General features: G+C 42.7%; 1 protein-coding gene across 7 annotated transcripts in view; it reads left to right on the forward strand.

Moving 5' to 3' along the window:
* The window catches only part of SPIRE1 (spire type actin nucleation factor 1), a 184998-nt gene that overhangs the window by 105413 nt on the left and 54122 nt on the right, over positions 1–25463 (forward strand). For all 7 annotated transcript variants that reach the window (XM_073678996.1, XM_073678997.1, XM_073679000.1 and 4 more), the window contains exons 4-6: positions 13193–13318; positions 20415–20498; positions 25188–25352. In XM_073678996.1, the coding sequence (XP_073535097.1) occupies positions 13193–13318; positions 20415–20498; positions 25188–25352 (375 nt within the window). The remainder of the gene's footprint in view (positions 1–13192; positions 13319–20414; positions 20499–25187; positions 25353–25463) is intronic.

Raw genomic sequence — 25463 nt, forward strand, 5'->3', positions numbered from 1 at the left:
ATTTGGAAAGAACAGCAGATCAACTTCTGCAGATAAACGTGTTGCACAGAGGAGCTCTTGTCGCTGTCTGGTAATGTGTTCAGTAGTGGGTACACTCATCAGTAAAATGGTATCATGGGTAGACAATCACACAAAGATACCATTATTACTGAGGGCTTCTATTCCTTCCCATAAATTTTGCTTTTAGGCCTACTGCTCTGGATTTCTTGACCAGTTTTTTCATCCTCCGAAGCAAAAATGCTGGAATTTCACGTGACAAAAAGGAGAGCCCTGAAGAAAGATATCACAAGGTCAAGATCATGTGTGGTGAATGGGATCAGGAGTCACTGTGAACACGGAGCTCCAGGCCTTCCCTCCATGTCCTTCTGCTCGTCTAGCTGGCGCCCTCATGCTGCTTGAGCGCTGTGCAATTTTTGTAGAAGGCAAAGTAAAATATCTTAAAATAGATGAATAATTTATAACCTTTTTTAAGCTAAATTTGGCCAATTAAACCATTAAAAGATAAAAGTTTGAGCTATCAAAGAGGTTATTAATGGTTGTCTGAGAACATTCTGTCACACTGAATGCACTTGAGCATGTAAAAATAATCAAGATCCACTGCTGGCAGCTTCATTTGCAATTGCCAACCAGTAATGTCCCAGATGTGCTCGATGGGAGACAAGTCTGGAGATGCTGCAGGTCAAGGTGGCACGTGTAGGCTATATAGGCTGCCCAAAGTACTATGAGCAAATACGCTCTGGATATGTCACATTGAAAAATGGCCATACCACTGGTTAGGTTAACCTCTTTCCGACGTGGGACGTAATAGTACGCATCACGTCATCACCCCTTGTTCAGCGCAGGCTCCGGCGCTGAGCCTGCGCTAAACCAGGCACATGTCAGCTGACCTATACAGCTGACATGTGCCTGCAACAGCCACGGGTGGAATCGCGATCCACCTGCGGCTGTTAACTAGTTAAATGCCACTGTCAATCCCTGACAACGGCATTTAACAGCGCCGCGCCAGAAGCGCGTTACTTACCCCGCCCATCCGTGACCCTGTCACATGATCGCTGGTCACCGATGGGTTGGCATGACAACCCGGGGTCTGCAGCAGATCCTTGTGATTGTCATGGCCAGATTGCTGTGAGCCAAAATATAAAAGTTTAAATCACCCCCCTTTTGCCCCATTTAAAATAAAACAATAAAAAAAAACCACATACACATATTTGGTATCGCAGCGTTCAGAATTGCCCGATCTATCAATATAAAAAGAAATCTGATCAGTAAAAGGCGTAACGAGAAAAGAATTCTAAACGCCAGAATTACCTCTTTTTTTTGTCGCCGCAACATTTCAATAAAATGCAATAACGGGCGATCAAAACATCGGCTCTACCCCAAAATGGTATCAATAAAAACATCAGCTCGGCTTGCAAAAAATAAGCCCTCACCCAGCCCAAGATCACGAAAAATGTAGATGCTACGGGTCTCGGAAAATGGCGCCATTTTTTTTTTTAAGCAAACTTTCAATTTTTTTTCACCACTTAAATAAAAATGAACCTATACATGTTTGGTATCTACGAACTCTTAATGACATGGAGAATAATAATGGCAGGTCAGTTTTAGCAATCAGTGAATGTGGTAAAAAAAAAACAACACTGTGGCATTGCACTTTTTTTTTTGCAATTTCACCGCACTTGGAATGTTTTTCCCGTTTTCCAGTACACGATATGGTAAAACCAGTGATGTCATTCAAAAGTACAACTCGGTCTGCAAAAAATAAGCCCTCACATGGCCATATTGAACAAAAATAAAAAAGTTATGGCTCTGGGAACAAGGGGAGCAAAAAATGAAAACGCAAAAACGGAGAATGCTCCGGTCATGAAGGGGTTAAAAAAACAATGTAGATCACTTTTAGTGTACCTGGAATGCTGACTGAGGTTTCTGCTTACCATACATCATGCCATCCCACACCATAATCCTGGGAGTAGGACTGGTGTGACAGTTATCCGTGAAGGCTTTTTCTTGTCCATTGCCCATGTGGTCCCCAGACCAATCTCTGGCTATCCTTGCGTCCAAGACAAAAGCGGGACTCATCCCTGAAGAGGACATACCTCCGTTACAGTTTCCATTGCCATCTTGCACAGCACCATGAGGTGGCATGAGGTTAAAGGGAATCTGTCACCCCCCTTTGGAGTTATCAGACCTCTACTATGGCCATACAGGTTATAGAAATGTAAATCTATACTTACCTGTATGGCCCATATTACAGGTTTGATTGCAGAGAAATCTCTCTTTATTCAATCCGTTCTTCTAGGCTTGGCGTCCGGTGGACACCAAGATATGCCCGCCTATATGCTTAATTTAAATATTCCCCCCCCCCCCCTGCACGTCACAGGGCCCTGTGGAATTATATACTTAACAAAAAAGTGTGAAACAACTGAAAATAAGTCTTATATTCTAGGTTCTTCAAAGTAGCCACCTTTTACTTTGATGACTGCTTTTCACACTCTTGGCATTCTCTTGATGAGCTTCAAGAGGTAGTCACCGGAAATGGTCTTCCAACAATCTTGAAGGAGTTCCCAGAGATGCTTAGCACTTGTTAGCCCTTTTGCCTTCACTCTGCGGTCCAGCTCACCCCAAACCATCTCGATTGGGTTCAGGTCTGGTGACAGTGGAGGCCAGGTCATCTGGCGTAGCACCCCATCACTCTCCCTCTTGGTCAAATAGCCCTTACACAGCCTGGAGGTGTGTTTGGGGTCATTGTCCTGTTGAAAAATAAATGATGGTCCAACTAAACGCAAACCGGATGGAATAGCATGCCGCTGCAAGATGCTGTGGTAGCCATGCTGGTTCAGTATGGCTTCAATTTTGAATAAATCCCCAACAGTGTCACCAGCAAAGCACCTCCACACCATCACACCTCCTCCTCCATGCTTCACTGTGGGAACCAGGCATGTAGAGTCCATCCGTTCACCTTTTCTGCGTCGCACAAAGACACGGTGGTTGGAACCAAATATCTCAAATTTGGACTCCTCAGACCAAAGCACAAATTTCCACTGGTCTAATGTCCATTCCTTGTGTTCTTTAGCCCAAACAAGTCTCTTCTGCTTGTTGCCTGTCCTTTAGCAGTGGTTTCCTAGCAGCTATTTTACCATGAAGGCCTGCTGCACAAAGTCTCCTCTTAACAGTTGTTGAGATGTGTCTGCTACTAGAACTCTGTGTGGCATTGACCTGGTCTCTAATCTGAGCTGCTGTTAACCTGCGATTTCTGAGGCTGGTGACTCAGATAAACTTATCCTCAGAAGCAGAGGTGACTCTTGGTCTTCCTTTCCTGGGGTGGTCCTCATGTGAGCCAGTTTCTTTGTAGCGCTTGATGGTTTTTGCAACTGCACTTAGGGACACTTTCAAAGTTTTCCCAATTTTTCTGACTGACTGACCTTCATTTCTTAAAGTAATGATAGCCACTCGTTTTTCTTTACTTAGCTGCTTTTTTCTTGCCATGATACAAATTCTAACAGTCTATTCAGTAGGACTATCAGCTGTGTATCCACCAGACTTCTGCACAACACAACTGATGGTCCCAACCCCATTTATAAGGCAAGAAATCCCACTTATTAAACCTGACAGGGCACACCTGTGAAGTGAAAACCATTTCCGATGACTACCTCTTGAAGCTCATCAAGAGAATGCCAAGAGTGTGCAAAGCAGTCATCAAAGCAAAAGGTGGCTACTTTGAAGAACCTAGAATATAAGACATATTTTCAGTTGTTTCACACTTTTTGTTAAGTTTATAATTCCACATGTGTTAATTCATAGTTTTGATGCCTTCAGAGTGAATGTACAATTTTCATAGTCATGAAAATACAGAAAAATCTTTAAATGAGAAGGTGTGTCCAAACTTTTGGTCTGTACTGTTGATCCAACATTTACATGTGATACAAATGTAACAGACTTTTATTTTGATGACATAACATTAAATTCCACCAACCATTAAGTTTTGAGGAAAACAAAGAGTATTTTACCAAAAAATATTATCTTTATTGAAGTAAATTAAAAAAATGCCATAGAATAAATGAAGTGCATACCATGAAGGCGATACGTTAATACAGCAATAAACCTAATAGTCACGGTCCCTTTTTATAGGCCCCGAGTAACTAATACCCAGTAAGATCATCCAAAGTGCAGTGCAATAGACCAATAAATAGAGTGGAGTGCTTATGTGCAAAATATACCGGAACTCCAGCTGCTTCCACTAGGTGGCAGTATAGCCCTCTTACTAGTGAGGCGCAACCAATCAGGTGTGCAAAGATGCGTGTAGCAGGGGTCTGGTCATTATATGTTAGACTGTTACCTGCAGTTAGATGATGTATCAATGAGTGCTGTTAGTCTCACTGCCCCAACGCACGTTTCGCCCATATCTTCATCAGGGGGCGATCAGTGTAAGGGCGCATGGCGGTTACGCCATGCGAGGCTCACACAGTGAGTGTGTCTTCAGCAGAACAGGAAGCAGCGCTGCAGGAGAGAGTAGGTGAGCATAATTGTTTATTTTTTTTGTGTGCTGCGTGATGGGGGTCAGGTGGTGCCAAGCATACCAGGAAGAGGGATGAGGGGGGCCATACATACCAGGAAGAGGGATGATGGGGGCCATACATACCAGGAAAAGGGATGAGGGGGACCATACATACCAGGAAGAGGAATGAGGGGTGCCATACATACCAGGATGAGGGATGAAGGGTGCCATACATACCAGGATGAGGGATGAAGGGTGCCATACTGTCACGCTGTCTCTGTATACTGGAGGTAGGGGGCCTAAGCTGACCCTAAGCTGGGGCCCTGACTAATCCCTCAACCTGGAGGTACTGTTAAAGGTACAGAGGTCCAGGCCGCCAGCGTAACCCCTACCTCCTGAGGATCCCTGCACCTAAGTAATCTAGTCCTGAGAAGGACCCCGATCACAACAAAAGAGGACAAGTAATAATATGCCCACACACAGTACTTAGACGAACGAGACAGTACAAGGGAAAAACCAAAACCACCTTGCATACAAAAACTACACAACTACAACAGAGGGAACACCAACGGGAAAGGAGATAAATGATAAAGCGAGGAAGGGAAAAAAACACTCCAAATACACTTATCTCAGAAACTCCAAATACCACGATCCGCTCTGTAAGTCTGTATGAAATGCTTTCACCGACACTTCCCAAACAGACCAGCAGGCATTTGAAGGAGACTCACTACAGCAGCATTGATTGCAGCTGGGCGAGGCTGGACCTCGTCTAGCACAGAGAGAGAGAGAATTAACTCCCTCACTGCCGAAAACACAAAGCACCAAAAAGTCAGCTGCGAGAAGTCAGGCTGTGTAATCGTGACGATCTTCGTGGCGACACACCCGTGACAGTACCCCCTCTTCTACGAGGGGCCTCCGGACCCTCAGGGCCAGGTTTATCCGGGTGAGTCGTGTGGAAGGCCCGAACTAATCGGTCTGCGTTAATATCCGACGCAGGAACCCACATCCTCTCCTCAGGACCATACCCTTTCCAATGAACCAGGTACTGAAGGGACCGGCGATTAAAACGTGAATCGATGACCCTTGATACCTGGAACTCCAAGTTACCATTGACCACCACTGGAGGGAGAGGTAAAGGTGACGGTACCACCGGCGCCACATACCTCTTAAGCAACGATCTGTGGAACACGTTGTGAATTTTAAACGTAGGGGGGAGGTCAAGACGGAATGCCACCGGATTAATAATAGAACTGATTCTGTACGGTCCGATGAACCTGGGACCCAGTTTCCAGGAGGGAACCTTAAGTTTAATATTCCTGGTAGACAACCATACCCGATCGTTCACACTTAGGTCCGGACCAGACACTCTCCTCCTATCAGCCATACGTTTGTATCGGTTCCCCATAGTATTCAGATTCTTCAGCACCCCTCTCCATACTGAAGCGAGTGATGAGGAAAATCGTTCCTCCTCAGGAACCCCCGAAGAGCCCCCCCTACTGAAAGTACAAAACTGGGGGTGAAAACCATATGCCCCAAAAAACGGGGACTTACCAGTGGACTCGCTCCGCCTATTAAGAGCAAACTCTGCCAGAGGTAAGAAAGAAGCCCAGTCCTCCTGGTTCTCTGACACAAAACACCGGAGATATGTCTCCAAGCTCTGGTTCATACGTTCCGTCTGACCATTGGTCTGAGGGTGAAAAGCCGATGAGAATGACAAATGCATCCCCCGCCGTGCACAAAACGCCTTCCAGAACTTGGACACAAACTGAGACCCCCGATCAGACACCACATCGGAGGGTACCCCGTGAAGCCTCACAATCTCCCCAATGAACACCTGCGCAAGAGTTTTAGCATTAGGGAGAGCCGGAAGAGCGATAAAATGTGCCATCTTGCTGAACCTGTCCACTACAACGAGTATGACCGTTTTACCCGAAGACGGAGGGAGGTCCGTAATAAAGTCCATAGACAGATGAGTCCAAGGACGCTCCGGGATCTTCAAAGGTAAGAGGGCCCCAGACGGACGGGTATGTGAGGTCTTAGAGCGCGCACAAACCCCACAGGACGCGACAAAAGTTACCACCTCCTTATGTAAGTTAGGCCACCAAAACCGACGCGAGAGGAGATCCACAGTTGCTTTACTCCCCGGGTGTCCTGCCAAAACTGAGTTATGGTGTGCCTCGATCACCTTTTGTCGCAACTGATCTGGAACAAACAGTCTCCCCGGAGGTCCAACAGGGGCGTCCCCCTGAGCCTCCAATACCTCCTCCTCCAGCTCAGAGCATACTGCCGAAACCACCACCCCCTCCTGAAGGATAGGAATCGGGTCGTCCGTATTCCCGGCCCCAGGGAAACTGCGAGATAAGGCATCCGCCTTTACATTTTTTGACCCAGGACGATATGTAACGACAAAATTAAACCTGGTAAAAAACAATGACCACCTAGCTTGTCTGGGATTCAGACGTTTCGCGGACTCCAGATATAGCAGGTTCTTGTGATCGGTGATGACGGTGACCGGATGGACTGCCCCCTCCAAAAAATGGCGCCACTCCTCAAAAGCTAACTTAATGGCCAAGAGTTCCCTATTGCCGACATCGTAATTCCTCTCAGCGGACGACAATTTTTTAGAGAAAAAGGCGCACGGATGCCACTTACCAGGGGACGAACCTTGTGACAATACTGCTCCCACCCCTACCTCGGAAGCGTCTACCTCTACAATGAATGGCTGTGACGCATCAGGTTGAATGAGTATGGGTGCCGAGGCAAAACATTTTTTCAAGCAGGAGAATGCTTGACAAGCCTTGTCAGACCACCTAGAAAAATCCGTCCCCTTATTAGTCATGTCTGTGAGAGGCTTAACCATGGACGAGAAATTACGAATGAACTTCCGGTAATAATTAGCAAACCCCAGGAAACGTTGTAGTGCCTTAAGATTCTCTGGCCGATCCCACTTAAGAACTGCCCGCACTTTCCCAGGGTCCATACGAAAACCGGACGCTGAAACCAGGAAGCCTAAAAACTGGAGTTCCTGTACGGCGAACACACACTTTTCCCATTTGGCATACAGTTTATTATCCCGCAAGATCTGTAACACCTGCCTAACGTGCTGCTGATGAGACACCAGATCCGACGAGTAAATTAAGATATCATCCAGATATATGACAACAAACTGTCCCACCAGGCGGCGAAAAATGTCATTAACAAAGTGTTGGAACACCGCCGGGGCATTAGTCAGACCGAATGGCATGACAAGGTTCTCATAATGCCCCTCCGGAGTGTTAAATGCCGTCTTCCACTCATCCCCCTCCTTCATCCTAATCAGATTGTACGCCCCCCTGAGATCCAACTTAGAGAACCATTTGGCGCCCACGATCTGATTAAAGAGATCGGGAATAAGTGGGAGTGGATACGGATCTCGGACCGTAATCCGATTAAGTTCACGGAAATCCAGGCAAGGGCGTAGGCCTCCATCTTTCTTCTTAACAAAGAAGAACCCCGCAGCCACCGGTGAAGATGAAGGTCTAATATGCCCCTTAGCCAGACTTTCTGAAATATAATCCTTCATGGCCTGCCTCTCAGGACCAGAAAGGTTATACAACCTAGCTTTAGGTAACTTGGCCTCAGGGAGCAGTTTTACAGAACAGTCATACTCGCGATGAGGAGGTAGTTCCTGACACCCTTTCTCCGAGAATACATCCTCAAAGTCCGCCAGAAATGGAGGTAAGACCCAAGGAGTAACCGCACCGATGACCGTGTTCATGCAGTTTTTATTACAGAATTGACTCCATTGGCTTATCTCTCTGGTTTGCCAATTAATAACCGGGTTATGCTTAGTTAACCAAGGAAGGCCCAACACTATAGGAGTGGGAAGACCCTCCAACACGTAGCAAGACAACAGTTCTTTATGTATCGCCTCCACTTGAAGTTTTACGTCATGCACAGCTTGCAAAAAACTTCCCTGACCGAGAGGCCTGGCATCGATCGAGAATATGGGGATGGGTTTAGCCAACTCACTCAATCGCATACCTTTAACCCGGGCAAACCGAGCATCAACCAGATTAGCCCCGGCCCCACTATCCAGAAGAACAGATATCCTCTCAGTTCTCGTACCCACCACCACCTCCGCCGGTACGAGAAACTGAGACGAACCTAGGGACGAAATACCTACTCCCAGATTGCCGTCCACCACACAACCTGGGATCAACAGTTTTCCGACGACTCTTCACTCTGCAAGGGACGGGATGGACACCCCCCAATAAAATGTCCCTTTCTCCCGCAGAAGAAACACCTTCCTGTCTTATGGCGCACCACCGGTCCCCTCCCCCGAAATGATGTCCCTCCTAATTGCATAGGCTCCTCTGGACTGACCAGGGGAACCACCATATGAGGGGACCTTGTAGGAGGTGGAGTCATCACAGGGGGTCGAGTTATCCCGCACCTCTCCCGAAGCCGTCTGTCAACGCGAATAGCCAGGGCCATAGCGGCTTCCAGTGACGCGGGAGAGTCATACTGTGCCAACACATCCTGTAATTTGTCGGATAAACCTTGACAAAACTGGCTCCTAAGAGCCGGGTCATTCCACTGGGTGTCCGTGGCCCACCTACGGAACTCCGAACAGAATTCCTCCGCCGGACGATTTCCCTGCTGGATCCTACGTAACTTAGACTCAGCAAGGGAGATCCGATCTGGGTCATCATATACGAGTCCCAGAGCAGCAAAAAACCTATCCACTGACTGGAGAGCCGGGGAGCCCGGGGGAAGAGAGAACACCCAAGATTGTGGGTCACCTTGTAGGAGCGAGATGACAATTCCCACCCTTTGTTCTTCACTCCCCGATGACCGAGGCCGCAGCCGAAAGTACAATTTGCATGCCTCCCGGAAAACAAAAAACTTGTCCCGCCCCCCAGTGAACCTGTCAGGGAGAGCTACTTTAGGTTCTGGTCCGGCTTGCTCCTGAGGATGCAAAACCTTGGACCTAACGTCCGCTAGCTCCATGGACAAACTCTGCAACTGCCGAGCTAGACCGGCTACTGGATCCATGGTAGCTGGAGAAAAACTAAGTGGGTCGGTGAAAATGTCACGCTGTCTCTGTATACTGGAGGTAGGGGGCCTAAGCTGACCCTAAGCTGGGGCCCTGACTAATCCCTCAACCTGGAGGTACTGTTAAAGGTACAGAGGTCCAGGCCGCCAGCGTAACCCCGACCTCCTGAGGATCCCTGCACCTAAGTAATCTAGTCCTGAGAAGGACCCCGATCACAACAAAAGAGGACAAGTAATAATATGCCCACACACAGTACTTAGACGAACGAGACAGTACAAGGGAAAAACCAAAACCACCTTGCATACAAAAACTACACAACTACAACAGAGGGAACACCAACGGGAAAGGAGATAAATGATAAAGCGAGGAAGGGAAAAAAACACTCCAAATACACTTATCTCAGAAACTCCAAATACCACGATCCGCTCTGTAAGTCTGTATGAAATGCTTTCACCGACACTTCCCAAACAGACCAGCAGGCATTTGAAGGAGACTCACTACAGCAGCATTGATTGCAGCTGGGCGAGGCTGGACCTCGTCTAGCACAGAGAGAGAGAGAATTAACTCCCTCACTGCCGAAAACACAAAGCACCAAAAAGTCAGCTGCGAGAAGTCAGGCTGTGTAATCGTGACGATCTTCGTGGCGACACACCCGTGATACATACATACCAGGAGCCGTGCTGCAGGTACAGTGTGCACGCTATTAAGGAAAATGAATACTCACTGCTTCTGCAGTGAGCAGTGAATATTCCTTTTCTTTAGTAGTGGGCACAGTGTAGGCTGCAGCAGGTGGCTACTGCCTCCTGTGCCCTGCTCCTCCACTGTTGCCGCTCCCCCCACACCACCCACAGCCATAGATAGATAGATAGAGATATCTATCGGACTATAAGACGCACCCCCCACTTTACTCCAAAATTTTGGAGGAAAAAAGTGCGTCTTATAGTCCAAAACGGTACCTATTTTTTAAATAAAGTTTTCCTGGTATTTCTAAAAAATGTTGGTCTTTTTTCCACATCATGATTTGTTTTAAAAACAATAATCGTAATCTTGCAGTTTTCACATTGGCCACTTGGGCTATTTTAGTCTTGTAGTTCCTGTCCTTTCAGGAACAGTTTTCAGCAGTCACATTATCATCACAGACAGGATTACAATACAGGTCTGTACCCAAAAGATAAAACAGGATCCACCAATCACAATAGGCAATGTCTCAACTTCCCCTCACCTAATTACATGCTTCAAAACAAAATGGGTCTGAGTTTGTTCATTGCTGCTAATGTACATATGGATTTCCTGAAACAGAAAATATGAGTCTAGACTGCCCCCAGTGGCAAGTGTGACTATGGCCAGATTTTCTAATTTAGATTTTTAATACAAATTGTGATATGGGAAAACAATTTTAAGTAATGCATGTAACACAAACTCCTGATTTAAACAATAGGTGATTTCCTGATGACACATTCCCTTTAAGTGATTTACCAATCTCATAAATGTCTGCCTATCCCTAGTAACATATTCATTGGGATGAAAGAGCATGCTGGTGGTGCTCACCTGGTTTATTGTAGACCGATCAGCCGTGACATGGTGCACATGAGGACACTTCACCCCGGCTCATCACCGAGCGATGTAAATGTAGTGCCAATCAGTTATCCTCTATTGACCTTTGGAATAACCTTCTCTGTGACCTTGACCAGTGTCGGTTTTCTCATCTGTTGCTATATTACATGTCGAAAGAGCAACCTTAAATTAGCTCACCTGCCATGTCTGTTTTATTAAAGTTTCGTAGCCATCAAAAAAATTCTGGAGCATCTGTTGTTAGATAGATCTCTGTCTTGCTACTCCTGTTATTAGAAATACCAGAAAAATATCCAACAACTGTTGGAGAAACAGGGTAAATAAACTAACTAACAAACCAAAGAGCAAATAATACCCATTAAAAAGTAACTTTTAATTTTTTCATTTAAAAAATATGTACCAAATAGTACAGTTAGGACAAACTACACATATTGAGATGAGATACTTAATAATAAGGGAGTGGTGGGGATAGTCATATCACAATGAAAATAAATAATAAACCCTGAATGACCCTGGTAGAGGAGCTCTCCCTACCTAGCAGCGGAGTGTTTTCACCCTAAGAGTAAAATGGTGCCCCCGCTCCACGACGGCTGTCCCTCACCTGACCCTAAATATCCCTACTCAAACACACACACAAGAATGACCAGTAACTGCCTAATTGCTGAACTAGATATGTATCAAGCACCCAATAATTATGTCAATAGGGATAGTAAACAGACACATGAAAAATTAAATGAAAAGGATCGCCTAAAAAATGAGGGCAATCCTAAAGAGACAATAGCCAATTGCAACATATACTGGTCAAAAATTCTATGATTTCAAAAATATATAGCAATGGACACTAGTCTTATTCAAGTCTTTCTGAGGTTCTAACTGGTATTGAGGCAAATATCCCCTTCAGACCCAAAGAATATGTGGCTGTGTGAACCAGGTCCAAGAAGTATTCCCAGCAAAACACCTTCACTTCAAAAATACATCAGATGCCCTTAATAGCGGTCCCTTAGGCAGATATAGAATCACCAGCAGGTAACATGTCTCTTAGATATAATCCCAAAATCATCAGAGGATCAAAAAAAAAAAAAAAAAAAGTCCCGAATAGTCTCAAAAAAAATTCAAAAATTATATAGCAATGGACTTATCTTATTCAGATCCTTCTGAGGTTCCGGCTGGTGTTCAGGCAGATATCCCCTTCAGACCCAACGAGTGTGTGGCTGTATGAACCCGGTCCAGGAGGTAGTCCCAGCAGAACATATAAGCAGATTTACTTCAGAAGCACACCAGGTAACCTTAGTAGTGGTCCCTCAGACAAATATGGAGTCATCAGCAGGTAACATATATCTTACATACAGTCCCAAAATCGTCAACGGATCAAAAAGTCCCTTCAGAATAGTCTCATAGTCCCTACGCGTTTCACCCCCTCTCCTCAATACGGGGCTCATCAGGGGATAGGTTTATATTAGAGGAGAACGGTGCACTAATAATAAGTGCTACCAAGCTAAAGTTCAGTCTCTCCTGTTATTACTCTTGGAAATGTATGACTAAATTGACAACTGAGTGTTAACAACACCCTTGTCAATATGATGTGTTGACTCTATCCAATCTGTGTTTACAGTGAGTCCCTGAGGAAGTGGAAACATTCCTTTATACATTTCCAGGAGGAACACCAGAGGAGCAGCGAAACACAGACATAAGAAAAGATGCCCCATAATTATTCCATCAGAAATAAAAGCACTTGGTAAAACAGACATGTCAGGACAGATATGTTTCTAAATAAGAAGGTTTAGTTTACTAATACCTGTCGTTGGGCCTACTGTCTGTTTTTCATTGCTCGGTTTAATAAATACAAGTTGATGAAGAATGTTTTCCTTACTTTGTGCCAAAGGTTTTTCATGCGATCTAACTATACCTGGCCATTTGTGGAATAACCACACCGGACAATTACAGAAGTGTGTTCTATGTAAAGTGAGAAGGTGCCAATGTGCCCGTTGGCGTTACATGATGATTTGCCCTGTCTATGTATATATATATTATTTATAACGTTCACTACATTATTAAAGCTGTGTAATAACCATGTGTCTGTCTCCTAACAGCTGTGTGCCTCCCATCTGCCAACGCCGTCAGAAGCCCCCAATCACTACCAGGCTGTATGCCGGGCGCTGTTTGCTGAAACCATGGAGCTACACATGTTCCTGTCAAAAATTAAAAGTGCAAAAGAGGTGAGCTGTACTGCAATGCAGACAGATAATTCAAGTGTGGAAGCGTAATATTACAGCGTAATAAGCAATTCTATAATTTGTGACCATTAAATTTAATAATAGTTAAAATATCCAATATTGTGCACATGGGTATTATGTGATTTTCCCTCCAACCCTATTTACTAGGTGGGGGGGTTAACTATTGGCAAATATCTCAGCTATGAATGAAGCCTTTTTCAGAATTGACCACTACTGTATACCACTAAATGAGTTCAAAATACAAGTACGGTAAGTTAGAATTATTTTAGTCTTGTGACTTTATTTTGTTTTGTCACATTTATTCCTTTTTTAGTTTTTACCAATTTATCTACTCTTCATCTCCTGCACTCCTAATCACTAAATGCACATCATCTTTTAAGTGAATTTTTCACCAGGTTTTTGCTACCCCATCTGATAGCAGCATGATGTTGGTGGCCCAGTTTCCTGCTATGTATCACTTATTGGTCTGCTTGCTGCAATTTTAATAAAATCCCTTCTTTATCTGCTGCAGATTTACAAGGTCTCTGAAATCTGAGCTCTATATAACCCTGCCCACACCACTGATTGGTAGCTTTCTGTGTACACTGTGCATAGGCAGAAAGCTGCCAGTCAGTGGTGGGGATGGGGTTATACAGAACTCATGATTATGGAGGACTACATGGCAGCTGGTTTACAAATCCTCTAGTGATAAAATCACTTTATCAGCATGAGATTACAACTACTGGTTATGCATGTGAGCATCTCTCCATTCACGGTTATGAGAGTAAGCGTTTCCGACTGTTTCCATGACTTAGTGTTTGTTCAGACTCTTCATTTATGCCATGTTGTTTTCAAGGATTAAAAAATGTTGCACTTTACGGCACCAGCAAAGTGAATGATATTTCTGATATCTCATGCAGAAGCTGCTTATTTTTTCCTTGCGGATTTGAACCATCTAAGCGATTTTTCAAATCTACAGCATGCCAATTCTTTCAGTGTTTTTCACTCATTCAAATAGGAAAAAATGCAGATAAAAACGCATCAAATGCGAACTTAATACATGTACAAAATTTGCATATTTTATGCAGCATCTTTCCAGCGAACACTCTAATTTTGATGCAGAAAAATCTGCTGCAAATATTCAATGTGTGCACAAAGCCTTATAGAAGTAAACAGAGAGCGCTACCAGCATGTAGGATCTCCTCACTATCCCTGCGGATGTGACCGGTTTGGGCAGACAGGCAAATTATTAAAAACATCTGATAATCCACATATTTTCTCAGCCTTTTTTTCTTCCATTAATGGTTTATTATCATATTGGGTCTTGGGCAGCACACAGTTTAGTCTAGTCTTTTTCTGTTTCTTGTTGCTGATGGCAGGCACTCCATCTTGAGTGATCCTTTTGGTCCGGTAGCTTCTTTCTATTGCTGAGCTTATGCTACTGTGACACCTTAATGAGTGCTTGTTCTGAAGTCTACACTGTTATCACTATATGTGCATATGGAGGTAACAGGGCCTATGAACAAGGAGCAGTGATTAGGAGAAAGAGGAAAATGCTGGGGGTGGGTGATTTTTCAGGAATAACAGCAGCTCAGTCAGAAACTGAAAGGGATGGGGAGGAAGGTGAGCAGCTATTTGCTGTGTAGATTTCAATGTGGTGGAGAAATGGCTGGTATCTCATGAGTTAACTCCTCAGCCTGAAATGTAACTACTGTGCATAGGCCCAATTCTGGTGGTTGATCTCCTTGGTACCAAGATGTACACTATATGAGATAAAAGCTCTCCAAGCAGGAGAATAATTGAAGAAAAAGCTAGTCGATTACAAACCTGCTTATTTTCATGAATTCTAACTATCAATTTTATAACATAAGAAGACCCATTTAAATTTGTAGGTTGTAGATTTCTGCAGGATCAGATGATAATGTAATACTTCTAGTCTTATGTGAGAATTGTTGGCAGTCCCTGTGCTTGTTTATATGTAATTAGCACAGGACATGCAATTAAAAAGATTTTGATGCCTCATGGACTCTCTGGCTTTACTAATTATTCATAAAATTACTAACTGCAGATGAAAAAAAAATAGTTGTTCTCAGTCGTTACCATGTCTGCGGCTATGCCATGAAAGAAAGTAGGACTGAGTTGTCATTTGCACTCTGTTGGAGCTTCATCAGTATTAGCTTGCAGGTTGGCTCATTGCTGGATTATAGGCTGTATGGTGTCCACAAAGTATAGATGTCCTTAAAAGAGCACTGCGATGTCCTTAAAAGAGCACTGCAGTCCTATAGATCTACGGGTCGTGGAGTGTCCACTTGGGCGACATCTGCCATTTTTATTGTAAGGCTTTATCTAGTCAGCTGTCTTTAGTATGTTAAGGGGGTATTCTAGGAGGTAGAACTTGTCACCTATCTCAGGAATGCAGTGCAGATGGCAGTCCCTTAAAAACTCAATGGAGTGGCAGTCATGCATGCACATGGCCGTTCTAATGGGGATTAAAGGGGTATTCCCATCACCAAGATCTGATCCCAGTATGTAGTAGGTGTAATAATAATATTAGCAAATTCCACCAATTAGAAATGTATGATACATGTCAACAGTATAATGAAAAGATATATCAGATTTTATTGATTTAAAATAGTTAATAGGATACAAAAGAAAAAGCAAACAACAAAACGCGCGTCGGATGAGTGGTGGCGTCCTGGAGTTAGTACTTATCATCTTTATTACGCTTTACTTACTTACCTGGCACATTCATTTGGTATGATTTGTCTCTGGACCTGTTAAACTGTGGACGTGGCTCATGTATTTATTCTAGTGGTGACTGATTAGGGTGGTCATAATATTTTAGCACTATGCACTTTATTATACCGATCCACTGTGATAAGCCTCTCTTTGTTTGTATGAACGTACCATGCTCCAATCACTATCCTGTTTCATGACTTTTTATAGACATTCTCCTTTTATACTGTGTCCTATGGTATGTAGTATATTGTATTGACATACACTGGGTGCCATTTCTTTTGGGCATTCCCTTTTTCTTTTGTATCCTATTAATTTAAATCAATAAAATTTGATATATCTTTTTATTATACTGTTGACATGTGTCATATTTTTGGTATCCTCATTGGTGGACACCAGGGCTGTGGAGTAGTTAAGCCAAATCTCCGACTCCCGACTCCTCAATTTCCATGACACCGACTCCAACTCCGACTTCCTCATACACGGCTCATGCTTAAGTGATAAATTTACTGTAGCACAGATTCATCTCAGCTAAAAGTCTAGACCCTTACATCAGGAATAGGACATTTGATCACTTTCCCAAATTCTTATTGAAAAATATTCCCCACAAACTGCATTGAACTACTGTACCCAATTTATTATATATTTTAGGAGTCGAAGTTGGTCCATTTTATACCAACTCCGACTCCAACTCCACCAAAATGGGCTCCGACTCCACAGCCCTGGTGGACACACAACAACAATGTACTTAATTTAAGTTTTTGCCAATTAGAAATTGTTGCTTACTCCATGTGCAGGGCATTACAGTAGTGTAGGTATCCATGGTTACGACCACTCATATAGTGACAGCTGTTAGTGGTCGTGACCATGGATACCTAGGCTACTGCAATGCCCTGTACATGGGGTAAGTGACATAGCAAACCAGAACTATACTACATTACTAATTGGAGGTATTTGCTAATATTATTATTATAACACCTACTACATTGGAATAGGATCTTGGAGCTGGGGACACCCCTTTTAAAGTGCCTTGTTCTGGCGATTGGTGGAGGTTACCCCCACTCACCGATCTAGAAGTTATCACCTATCCTAGTTGTGCATGTGAGTGGGTCTCTTCATTCACTTCTATGAGAGCAAGTAATCCTGCAGATGGGTGATGGCGTCTCCCTAACAGAATACCCCTTTAAAAATAATTTGTCAGACAGATCTCACCTCTATTTTTTTGATAGTTATGTTTTAGAACCAAGTGCCTTTTACCTGTTGAGCTTTTACAGTAGCCATGTGTTAATCGACAGACCCATCACTTTAGTTACTCTTATTTAGAGACATAATAATGAGCGATGCCCAGACAACTGGCTTTTTGTGAAGATAATTTAACCTTTCTGGCCCCTTGGCGTGTAGACAGCGGGCACAGAATCGTTGCTAGGTAACACCCTCTTTGCCATTCTGTATGCAAGAATTCTAAATTCAGGTTATTGTTTTCCTTTTTTTTTCTTTTTTTTTTTTTTTTTTTTTAACTCAACTTGCCATTTATTTTGTTTTACAAAACTTGAGAAAGTCAAAATATATAAAACATTTTATTATAATTTTTTTATTGTTCTCCTAAAATCCAAATGATCTAATTTAGCACATTTGCCTATAGCTATCGTATCTCCGTCAGTAGACTGTCCCAGCGTATCATTTTTCAGATTTTGGCAGTTCTTGTGGTTAATTGGAATAAATAAATTTGGTTCTTCTAGATTTTTTTATTTTACTTTGTGCAGTGTTTTATCAGCTAGAACTGCATTACGTATGCAGTTTATATATGACAGGCTGGATTAAAGTCCCTTATTGATAGTCTGCTCGTGAAAGATTATGTTGGCGCTCACATTTGGCTTTCCACTAAAACAACTGAAGAAAAATCTTCAAAGATTACGTTTAGCAGCATCTCTTGAAAGGCCACACTGTGTTATAAAGGCCCTAATAAGCAGTATTCTCGGAAAAAGCCTGTGTATGAGAAAAAAAAGAAGAAAACAAAATGCCAGCTTCTTTCAGAGTGGCAGACAATTACAGTGACTTAAAAGGGAAAAATCACGCTGGGAGCCTGCGGAGGCCAAGCAAAACAAACATGCTTCAGTGGAATTAGTTTGTATGATCTGATTCTATAATGGAAGCCGCTGTGTGCACAGAAATGTACTTATCTATCTAGTTTCTAGATACACCTTGTGTTACTGTGAACCTTTTGTCTCGCACCCTGGTTGTAATCAGCAGAATTCTTATAGAGCAATTCTCCATAATGAACCTGAATTACAAACTTGTTTAAAAGGAACAGTTGTAATAAATTTGATTAGGCCAAGGTATCAATGCAGGAAATGCCAAGGCATCAATGCTTGTCTGAGGAATGTCCTACCATGCTGAATGCTCTGGGCAAATCATCAAGATCCGCCACTGGCAGCTCCCTTTTTCAATTGCTGACCTATGATGTCTCAGATGGGAGACGAGTCCGGAGACGCTGCAGGCCATGGTAGCACATTTAATTAAACCTTGCAGGATGCTCACAGTTGCACGTACAATATGTGGCTTGCTGTTGTTGAGTTAATAAACAGACGTGGTACTGTCGTTTCTCCAAAGTGTCCCAGGAGCTATCAGTCCTGTGATTTCCATAATTCCATGACTTTTCCTTCTTCGTGTTGCAGTTTCAATGTTGGAGGGTGAATTTATTTATCTGACTAAACAGTTTTTGTTGTTTGTAGTCTGTAACCATGGAGACACAAAACAGAATGATATATTTAATCAAGACTTGCTTCATTTTCTTATTTTAAATGCATGGGAAGAAAGCTGGTCCCAAAGGTGCACTCACCATTTAAGGAGAGGTCTGACCTTCAGGGCTATCCAACAAGAACTTGGTGGCATATTTTAAAGGGAATGTGTCACCAGGTTTTTGCCACTTAATCTGAGAGCAGAATAATGTACAGACAAAAACCCTGATTCCAGCAATGTGTCACTTACCGGGCTCCTTAGTGTGGTTCTGATAAAATCAGTTTTATCAGCAGGAGATTCACTAGAGGACTAGTAAACCTGCTGCCATGTAGTCCTCTATATTTGAGTTTTAACCCCACCCCCTCCACTGATTGTCAGCTTTCTGTGTAACTTTTACGTGTACAGAAAGCAGCTAAACAGTGGTGTGGACAGGGTTTTATACAGAGCTCAACACTCTGATAATTGCTAGATCTGCAGCAGATAAAACAGAGATTTTATCAGAATTACAGCAAGTAGCTGAGTAAGTGAAACATCACTGGAATCGGGGTCTTTGCCCTTACATTATGTTGCTACTGAATGAGCAAAAAGCTGGTGATAGATTCCCTTTAAAACTTAGAGAGAAACTGGAAGTCTCAAAAAGCTGAGAGGGCAGTAACTTTTCCTGTTTCCTCTTTGTTGCAAGCTTTCCTCAAGATGTTGAACATGTCACTTGGTCTACACCACCATCTAAGCCACCACCATACCGCCATATAAGGCTATGTGCACACACAGTTTTTTGGGAAGTTTTTTTTTTGGAGCTGATCCGCTGCTTAAAACTGCCTCAAAAACACTCAGAAAACTCTTCCTATTCATTTCTATGGGAAATCCACTTTGCTATTCATATGGGGAGTCTTTTGTTTTGCGTATAGTCTTATGTCCAAACAGTAATAGCTGTTGTTCAATGTTGAGTATTTGCAGCAAACTTGTCTACAGGAAAAACGCTGCCTAAACTACAGAGGTTTTTGATGTGTTTGTGCTTCCTTTTTACCCCATTCATTTGAATGGGTAAAAATTTCTGAAAAAATTGACATGCTTCAGATTTGAAAAAACGTTTAAATTTGCAGGGAAAAAATAAGTAGCATATGCATGAGATTTTAGAAACCTCATTCACTTTTCTGTGGCAAAAACGCAGCTTGTGAACAAGCCCATAGACTGCGAATTTCTCCCTAGATTTGAAGATATGCCATTATAATGCTTCTAAATTTTTACTGGATAAGGACAGATTACTCACCTTTGCAACCTTTGTAATCCATCGGACAGGTTCCCTTTAAAAGAACAGATTTAATTTTAAACATTTCACGTGGATAAATTGCTGAGTAATTTACGTTACATAATCCTTAATCTCCATTTAATTCTAAAACTAAATCCACAATTCTGCAGATTACTGAGAGCAGTATTTATTGCATGACGTTGCCCTCTGAATTAAATAGTGATAAAGTTGCCTTTTGAATGAAAGCAATGCTATACAAAGCATCATCAATTCTATAGTATCACAGTAGAAATGTAGATATATCAAGGACAATTTGTGTTATATATATTTATGTATTTATTAATTTTTTTGTAATTTACCTATAATATTTTTTAGAGTTTAAAGAAGATTCAAGAGATGGAAAAAGACACCACCGACCGATCCAGCGGTGACCTTGATGATCTGAAAAATTCTGATTGGGTATAATACTGCTATTATATCTGTTATAAGTGACTTGTTCTGTATATTATGTTATGAGTATATTAGCAAGCGAGTCATCATTTAGTCGTGTGACATAAGGGCACCCTGCCAACAATTTAATTGCATAAGAACATTTTCATTAGAACCTTTAAAGAGAATATGTCATAAAAACCTAATTTAAATAATAAGTTACCTTATGTTAAATGTATTTTGAAAAAAATAAGGTATATTTCATAATTTCTGATATTGCGAGATATGTATTAACCACTTAAAACACCACTCCAGCGGGTTGTTTTTTTTCAGCGCTGGAGCGGCTCTTTAAATGTAAGCCCCCTGACCCCAGTCATATACTCACCCTCAGGCGTCTTAACCGTTTTTAGACGCCGCTCCGGTCCAGTGGCGTCATCTTGTGAGCAAAACTTCTGACTGGCCGGAAGTCAGAAGCTATGTCACAAGAGCGCAATACAAGTCTGAGAGCCAACATGAGGCCAGAAGGAGCCGCTCATAGAGATGTATTGAAAAGTAACCTCCGCAGCTCCATGAAACACTGGCGCTGCAGGCACGTCACTTTTCGCCGGAGACCGATGAGAGCAGAGATTAAAATGCCGGAAGGTGAGTGTGAGGCAGGGGACGTTCATGTAAAGAACCACTGCAGCGGTGCAATAAATAAAAATATTAAATTGCTGCAGCCAAAAAAATGCCAGTGCTGGCGTTTTGTTTTATTTTTTGTCATTTACTGTTTGGATTAATTACAGTTATATTTTTATACATTGGACTTTTGTAGACGCAGCGATACCAGATATGTGTTCAATTTTTTTAATTTAATTTTTAAACTGGGAAAAGTGAGGCAATTCAAATGTTGGGGGGGGCTGATGCACACATCAGTGATTGCTCCATTTAAATGTTGCTTTCAGTGATTAACACTGGCATCTAAATGGTTAAACAGGCAGATGCTGGCAGTATAACACAACTAGCATCTGCCAGATATGGAAAAGGCTCTGCTCCTGAGCCTCCTCCATACAGGTATGTCCATTCGCACCAAGGGTTAAATATGTACAGTGCTGGCCAAAAGTATTGGCACCCCTGCAATTCTGTCAGACAATACTCAGTTTCTTCCTGAAAATGATTGCAATCACAAATTCTTTGGTATTATTCTCTTCATTTAATTTGCTTGCAAGGAAAAAACACAAAAGAGAATGAAGCAAAAATCAAATCATTGATCATTTCACACAAAACTCCAAAAATGGGCCGGACAAAAGTATTGGCACCCTCAGCCTAACACTTGATTGCACAACCTTTAGCCAAAATAACTGCGAACAACCTCTTCCGGTAACCATCAATGAGTTTCTTACAATGCTCTGCTGGAATTGTAGACCATTCTTCTTTGGCAAACTGCTCCAGGTCCCTGTTATTTGAAGGGTGCCTTCTCCAAACTGCCATTTTGAGATCTCTCCACAGGTGTTCTATGGGATTCAGGTCTGGACTCATTGCTGGCCACCTTAGAAGTCTCCAGTGCTTTCTCTCAAACCATTTTATAGTGCTTTTGGAAGTGTGTTTTGGGTCATTGTCCTGCTGGAAGACCCATGACCTCTGAGGGAGACCCAGCTTTCTCACACTGGGCCCTACATTATGCTGCAAAATTTGTTGGTAGTCTTCAGACTTCATAATGCCATGCACACGGTCAAGCAGTCCAGTGCCAGAGGCAGCAAAGCAACCCCAAAACATCAGGGAACCTCCGCCATGTTTGACTGTAGGGACCGTGTTCTTTTCTTTGAATGCCTCTTTTTTTTCCTGTACACCCTATGTTGATGCTTTTTCCCAGAAAGCTCTACTTTTATCTCATCTGACCAGAGAACATTCTTCCAAAACGTTTTAGGCTTTCTCAGGTAAGTTTTGGCAAACTACAGCCTGGCATTTTTATGTCTCGGGGTGAGAAGTGGGGTCTTCCTGGGTATCCTACCATACAGTCCCTTTTCATTCAGACGCCGACGGATAGTATGGGTTGACACTGTTGTACCCTCGGACTGCAGGGCAGCTTGAACTTGTTTGGATGTTAGTCGAGGTTCTTTATCCACCATCCGCACAATCTTGCGCTGAAATCTCTCGTCAATTTTTCTTTTCCGTCCACATCTAGGGAGGTTAGCCACAGTGCCATGGGCTTTACACTTCTTGTGACACTGCTCACAGAAGACACAGGAACATTCAGGTCTCTGGAGATGGACTTGTAGCCTTGAGATTGCTCATGCTTCCTCACAATTTGGTTTCTCAAGTCCTCAGACAGTTCTTTGGTCTTCTTTCTTTTCTCCATGCTCAATGTGGTACACACAAGGACACAGGACAGAGGTTGAGTCAACTTTAATCCATGTTAACTGGCTGCAAGTGTGATTTAGTTATTGCCAACACCTGTTAGGTGCCACAGGTAAGTTACAGGTGCTGTTAATTACACGAATTAGAGAAGCATCACATGATTTTTCAAAGGGTGCCAATACTTTTGTCCACCCCCTTTTTTAGGTTTGGTGTGGAATTATATCCAATTTGGCTTTAGGACAATTCTTTTTGTGTTTTTTTCATTGAAGACAAATTAAATGAAGAGAATAATACCAAAGAATTTGTGATTGCAATCATTTTCAGGAAGAAACTGAGTATTATCTGACAGAATTGCAGGGGTGCCAATACTTTTGGCCAGCACTCTATATATAATCATCTATCTATCTATCTGTGTGTGTGTGTGTGTGTGTGTGTGTGTGTGTGTGTGTATACAGTGCAGACCAAAAGTTTGGACACACCTTCTCATTTAAAGATTTTTCTGTATTTTCATGACTTTGAAAATTGTACATTTACACTGAAGGCATCAAAACTATTAATGTGGAATTATATACTTAACAAAAAAGTGTGAAACAACTGAAAATATGTCTTATATTCTAGGTTCTTCAAAGTAGTCACCTTTTGCTTTGATGACTGCTTTGCACACTCTTGGCATTCTCTTGATGAGCTTCAAGAGGTAGTCACCGGAAATGGTTTTCACTTCACAGGTGTGCCCTGTCAGGTTTAATAAGTGGGATTTCTTGCCTTATAAATGGGGTTAGGACCATCAGTTGTGTTGTGCAGTCTGGTGGATACACAGTTGATAGTCCTACTGAATAGACTGTTAGAATTTGTATTCAGTTGTTTCACACTTTTTTGTTAAGTATATAATTCCACATGTGTTAATTCATAGTTTTGATGCCTTCAGTGTGAATGTACAATTTTCAAAGTCATGAAAATACAGAAAAATCTTTAAATGAGAAGGTGTGTCCAAACTTTTGGTCTGTACTATATATAATCTTACAAGTCACAATCAACCCTTTAACGAGTCGTACAATATGACTTAGGATAAAACGAGGGCCAGCAGCCCGAAACACCTGTCTACAAATTGAGATTCCGATTTGGCTTTTATCCTAAGTCATGTTGCACGACTCGTTAAAGGGTTGATTGTGACTTGTAGGATTGCTGCTTCCAATAGGTGGCGCTATAGAGTACAAGTCCTCTTTTTCTCTGAAGAGGCAATTTGCATATTAAATTTCCCAGAGGAGCATTGCATGGCGAATAAGCCTCCTTACCTTGACGTGCCAGAGCTGGTGTGTCACTCTCCATAAGGAGAAATGCTACCCCTTAGACCTTAAAATTCTTAAGGTGCCTACTAGGCCTTAATTCTAGACTCATACTTCCTGATATTTGAGGAAAGCCACATATTCATTAGTCTAGTTTTGACCCTACCTTGGTTGAATTGAAGTATGCGAGGAGCATGCCCTAAGTAGGACAAATGTCATTGTGAAGGGAGGGGGAGCAGGTGCGCTGTGACGTTGATTATTGTGATTGGTGGGTCTATTGTTATCAGCTGTATTTACCGTATATGTCAATTATGAGACTTCTGAAAAGAAGTCTTTAGTAAGGAGTAGAAATTGTGAGTCTAAAGCTGAGTGAAAATTACAAAATTTCTGATTTATTTTTTTATATGAATAATACTACATAGTACATCGTGATGCAAACAATTAGTCATTTTATGATGACACAATCCCTGTAAAAGACCAATCCATATGATGAGGGGACAGACATCTGCCTGTGAGCGAATACATTTGCTGGTCTCTGGTCCAGTGGCCACGTCAGTAAGATGGGCCGCCGAACAGAGCCCTTCGGACCTCCTCCTACCTGCCAGAATCCTCAGAGCTTCTTTTGATTAGCTAGCCTGGTGGACCAGGCTGCCTAATCAACAGTTGAGCCTGGGATGGCGGCAGGTAGCAGGAGGTTTGTAGGGCTGTGTTCGGCGGCCCATCTTACTGACGTGGCCACTGGACCAGGCTCCTGAAAATCAGTTCACTTGTCTCCTCTGCACCTTTCCTGTTCCAATAAGACAGATTCACAATACTTGCTATTTTCACACAAGTGCCAGCAGATATTTGCAGACATGACATCATCGGCTCTGCTCCCCACCCAATGCTGGAATAAGCGGGGCCGCATTACCCCTCTAATAACCCATTAGTAGGTACTTATTAATTTTGATTGCCGCTGATTCCATAAAGACCTTATGCCTTAAAAACGTGATCATATAATCATAATAACGTACATGAAGATGAACAGAAATTCCAGACACGGCTCTGAAATCCAATTTAATCTTCTTCCTTGGTTGGTTATTTTCATGTGTCTTCTCAGGCCAGGTTTTGGGTCCAGGTAATGCGTGATCTACGAAATGGAGTCAAGCTGAAGAAAGTACAAGAGCGTCAGTACAACATGTTATCTATCGAGTACGAGCTGACACCATACGAGATGCTGATGGATGACATCCGCTCTAAGCGTTACACCTTGAGGAAGGTGATGGTGAGTCGGAGTGATCGACGTACCGGGCAGTGAACCCTTGTGTCGTGTCTTACCTATGTACAGCCATCCCTTTACTCTTGTGCTCAATATCATTCTCCGGGGCTCCAGTTC

This window comes from Phyllobates terribilis, unplaced genomic scaffold (assembly GCF_046119375.1).
Source record: "Phyllobates terribilis strain yellow unplaced genomic scaffold, ASM4611937v1 Scaffold_4__5_contigs__length_816908805, whole genome shotgun sequence".
Classification (NCBI taxonomy): Eukaryota; Metazoa; Chordata; class Amphibia; order Anura; family Dendrobatidae; genus Phyllobates; species Phyllobates terribilis.